At 45.1% G+C, this 4,343-nt stretch overlaps 1 protein-coding gene across 2 annotated transcripts; it reads right to left on the bottom strand.

Annotated features, from left to right (window-relative positions):
• Positions 1-371: 371 nt before the first annotated feature.
• On the bottom strand, positions 372-3,483 carry LOC119326672. 2 transcript variants are annotated; one of them, XM_037600299.1, is made up of 6 exons: positions 3,302-3,483; positions 2,332-3,093; positions 2,090-2,251; positions 1,850-1,999; positions 1,491-1,570; positions 372-949 (listed from the first exon to the last, which is right to left on the bottom strand). In XM_037600299.1, exons 2-6 carry the CDS (start codon positions 3,034-3,036, stop codon positions 730-732), a joined length of 1,317 nt encoding a protein of 438 aa, XP_037456196.1. In that variant the 5' UTR covers positions 3,037-3,093; positions 3,302-3,483; the 3' UTR covers positions 372-729. The 2 variants fall into 2 exon arrangements, with proteins under 2 accessions (XP_037456196.1, XP_037456202.1); XM_037600305.1 differs by having other exon boundaries at positions 2,332-3,089.
• Between the last annotated feature and the right edge of the window lie 860 nt (positions 3,484-4,343).

The raw sequence follows: 4,343 nt of genomic DNA, 5'->3' as shown, positions 1-4,343 counted from the left end.
ACTCTTGATTTGAAATGGGACGTTACGCTATTTCACGCAACAGGTAATCTAGTCAGCTTAAGAAGGAACCCATCCACCTCCTGCTTGACAGCATAAGCTTCATATCATATTGAGGAGGGGGGCTCGGCTTTGATGAGCAGAGTTTAACAATATTTACAATGATAAAGATCCAAATTTAAGTTAGCAGTGTGATACATAATACTAACACTTCAGTTCACATGATTACCCGTTAACTCTGCTAGTGGTATCATGTGACAAAAAACCGTCATAGAGGTTTGTCTTCCATATGACAATACATTCGTCCGAAGATATGTCCCATCATGTAAAGAGTAGCAAAATAGCAGTAGCAGTAGGTAATCACAAATAATTTTTTGTGCCAAAACTTATAGTACATGATACTCAAAACATGTAGTAGAACCCAGTTCATTAATGCCACGATTCGTCAAGAGGGACAGAACCCAGTTCGTCAACATCTGAAAGTTTCAGAAATACTAGACGGCTACTACAAAACCTTTTTGAGACATATATCCACCTCATTGATGCCACGATTCTAGTACTAGTAGACAGGCAGCCGGGAAACCAGAAGGTTTAATCTGCACAGATCATAACTGAAAAAAAAAACAAGTGCACTAATAGACGCACACATATGTGACATAAGTTCCTCTAAACAATCCCTTGGGTAGAACGAATTTGATCTGTCAACGTCAGCAAGCACATGAACTGGACTTCTTACGCGAAATGTTCTTCCTGATCTCCTTTTTGCACATAGGCCTTTTTCGAGACACCGTTTCTTGCCACTGTAATTTCCGTTAGATAATTACTAGGCCGCTTTTGATTCAGCGCCTCTGCTGATAATTTGTCAGCAGCGGCATTGCCCTGCTTTGCCTGACACTCATCACATGACCATTCTACTAATGTTGCATCAAGAACAACCGGGTCTGAACAATATCTGCAGAATAACGGATCACATCGATCAAGCAACAGACAATAATGAACAATCTCTCTCTCTCTCTCTCTCTCTCTCTCTCTCTCTCTCTCTCTCTCTCTCTCTCTCTCTCTCTCTCTCTCTCTCTCTCTCACGCAACGCCGGCGCCCCAGCGCCGGCGACCACACCATCCCTCCTTCCACCCCTACCCCCTACAACCTGAGATCACGCCCTGGTAGGGATCCGGTTCCTACCAGATATCAATAGTGAGAGGCTTGGAACATCTATATTTTGTCAAATATAGACATAAAAAAATATAATTAGTTCTTTCTTTCTTTTTACAGAAGTACAGGATGTTTTGAATTTTTCATAGTTTCTCAGACTTAACTTCAACATTAGATTTGCAACTCTCAAATTAGTGCAAATTAATCACAGTATTACAAAAATCTATTTAAACGATAAATACGATGGAGATAAATTTCAGAATGTTCGAACTTCAGGGTGCAGTCTAAGATCATTTACAAAAGAATAGATGGAGTATATGATATATTATAGAGAAACGTACTGATGCACAGTAGCACCGCAAGCGCAGAACATCACAAGATCTTCCATACCAACATCTCCACACACTTCACATAAAATTTTCTGCAAAATCACAAAAATAAGAGCATGTTCTTGAAAGCGTTAATAAAAGCATGTAACACTACTTCAAAATCAAATATGCACACATTAAAAATGTGCATAATAATTCCTTTGGTAAAACAATAGTATGCCCATTTCTGTTTTGACAAACACTTCTTTTTTGTCAGATTGTTCTCATATACTGAGCCTGAATGCATCAGAATGTCCATGGTAAATATTTTTACAACATTCTCGCAAGCTACACTTGGTAGCTCCAGCAGACTTCCTCTCGGTAGTTAATACCTGATTGAAAACTCTACCATCTGTGAAGACTATATCATCAGAGTGGCCATCCTGATCTCCACCGTCGGCTGAACCAACCGCAACACCGTTCACGTGGTTACCACATCGAGCGACAGAACGCTGGTAACAAACATCAGAGGCCTCTCGTGCCTGTCAACTTGTTAAGCAATCATTTAAGCCAATAATACCATGAACACTCACATATCATAAAGAAAAAATAATCTCAAAGATACAACGTACCAACTTTTTACCAAAGGACCATAAACCACCAACACGAGAACGGGTGCGATCGGCTTTCGCGAGCTTCTTAATTGTGTCGTAGTCATACGCCTTGCATCGTAGTGTCTGATGATGCAGCAGATTCTTCTCATGACCGAAATCCAAGTTATCCAGATAGAATATCTGCAAGTTGTTAGCAGTAAAACCAATCAGCAACCACTGCATCCCCAAAAACCAAGTGTAACGCCCTGCCTAGTGCCTACCTGTAAGAAAAGAATGCACCCAAACAGATTCTCCACGGGCTGCCCCTGAGCGAGAGCGGCCTGAACTTCGCGGGCAGAGTCCAGTATGACACGGATCACGTACTCGGACCAATCATACGTCTGAATCTCATCGGGACGCCGCAGGGCCATGAAGTAGTCCAGGGATACAGAGTCCACCTCCCTTGGAGCCAGCAGATTCTCCACCACGAAGACCACGAACGCGACCTTGAATGCAGCCCCGTCCTTCTCCGCCATTCCCCGACGGAATTTCTTCTTCAGTACATGCTTTGCAGCATGCAGGATTCTGAGTCTGCTGTCATCTCCTTCGTCCAAGCCGAGCGTGCCGCGCACGGTCGCCTTGGCCTCGTCGGAGACCAGCACCTGACCCTGATCCTTCTTGGGCACCGGGCGTCCTCCGGAAGGCACGCCGAACACTTTGCTGACGTCGTGTGGGTAGAACGGTATGCCGGCTACTTTGCCGGCTGCTGCAGGTTGAGCACCAGCGGCATCTCGTGCTACCTTGGTGAGGAGCCACAGGGAGAACCTGTGGCCGACCTTCCTGTGCAGTGGCAGCTCCAGCAGGCCCCCGAAACCGATTGACCGCACGAGCTGCTTCTTCTCGGGGGAGAAGCGGGAGATGACCTTGTGGACGGCCTTCGGGGAGCAAGGCGAGCTTAGTTTGGGATGGCTCCGACTCCGAGGCATCACTCACTGAACCAATGGGCTGTGTTATCCCCAAAATAAGAAACCAATCTGTGCTGCCTTGCGGAATGAAGAGCAAAATCAAGTGAGTTGGTAGGCGATTATGATGCTCGTCTGCTAAGCTGGGTGCGTCTTGCACAAGATTGAAGCAAGATTTACAGTTTCTGACTGTAAATCCCAACTCAGTCGCTTGCAGATTATGCAAGAGAGGCTAGCTCAACTGGATGCCATAGGACAGAAAGCAGAGCACATAGCCAGTGGAACTCACCAGTGCACGCCGAGAAGGAGCAATGCCCACCGCCGATCGAGCGCCGCAGCCGTCAAGAAAGTCCGATGGGACGAAGTGGGAGGGGGAGGGGGAGAGAGAGAGATAGGAGCAGTTCAAGGCACGCGGCGACAGTACGGCCAGCTCGGGGACTGACGAGGCATGGACGGACGGTGGCAGGCGAAGTACCGACGGAAGTGACAATTCATGGAGATGGAAAGCAGGGCCCACAAAGCCCTGAGAACACTGCCGAGGATGACTGAGGAAAGGGCAAGGAGGACACGACGCTATGCTCATCTTTTTTTACTTTCTCGACCTGTTCATACTAGATCAGATCAGACCGATAATGTGAACGTTCACTTTTACTTTTTGAAAGGAGCAGTGTGTCATTCCGAAACCTACAAGTTCGGTGAAATCAGCACACGATCCATCACATATGGTGCGGGCGAGCAGCCACTGATTGAAACGATCGTATTGACAACATTTTCGTAAGCAAAGAGGCTCAACACACTCAAATTATGCGCTGTATCATTAGAGCATTTTAATTTTCTGAAAACTGAAAATCTATTAACTTATAGCCATCTAGCCTTTCCCATCAAGTTTTCTTTATACTAGCTAATTGTCTGTCCGTTGCAACGGGGCAAACAAATTTTAGTGACTCAATACCAATTATGAGTGCCTCGATAAAGATATTGCGAGTGTCGTCAAAGCCATATTGCATATAGAATAGTCTTTTCATCTGTTTTCTACGGTGATCTTGCCGGTACATTCAAGTAGCATCCTTAGAGCAATTTCATGCCATCTGGTCTCATGTTGCAGGATTTCTACGACGAGTAAGAGTTACGATATAGGGTTATGTTCTACACTCAATTTGCAGATGGCGTTGATGGGACTCCACATCCGTTTGTTTGTTTCTATTGAGACTTATGAGGTATGTATCAGTTTTACGTTATTTATACATGTGATTGCACTTTGATATATACATTGATGTACTGTGTGTGCCAGTATACTGATTCAGGGATGGCACATATACACAGGGGCTTGG

The sequence above is a fragment of the Triticum dicoccoides genome, chromosome 1B (assembly GCF_002162155.2).
Source record: "Triticum dicoccoides isolate Atlit2015 ecotype Zavitan chromosome 1B, WEW_v2.0, whole genome shotgun sequence".
Taxonomy (NCBI): Eukaryota; Viridiplantae; Streptophyta; class Magnoliopsida; order Poales; family Poaceae; genus Triticum; species Triticum dicoccoides.
This window is presented reverse-complemented; position numbering and strand designations above follow the sequence as displayed.

Excerpts from the sequence above, each read along its gene's own strand:
- LOC119326672 (XM_037600299.1), bottom strand. The coding sequence starts at position 3,036 with ATGCCTCGGAGTCGGAGCCATCCCAAACTAAGCTCGCCTTGCTCCCCG. Across the intron at positions 2,000-2,089 it reads GGTCCTTTGGTAAAAAGTTG|GCACGAGAGGCCTCTGATGT; the intron begins GTACGTTGTATC and ends ACAAGTTGACAG. Across the intron at positions 950-1,490 it reads TGCGGTGCTACTGTGCATCA|ATATTGTTCAGACCCGGTTG; the intron begins GTACGTTTCTCT and ends GTTATTCTGCAG.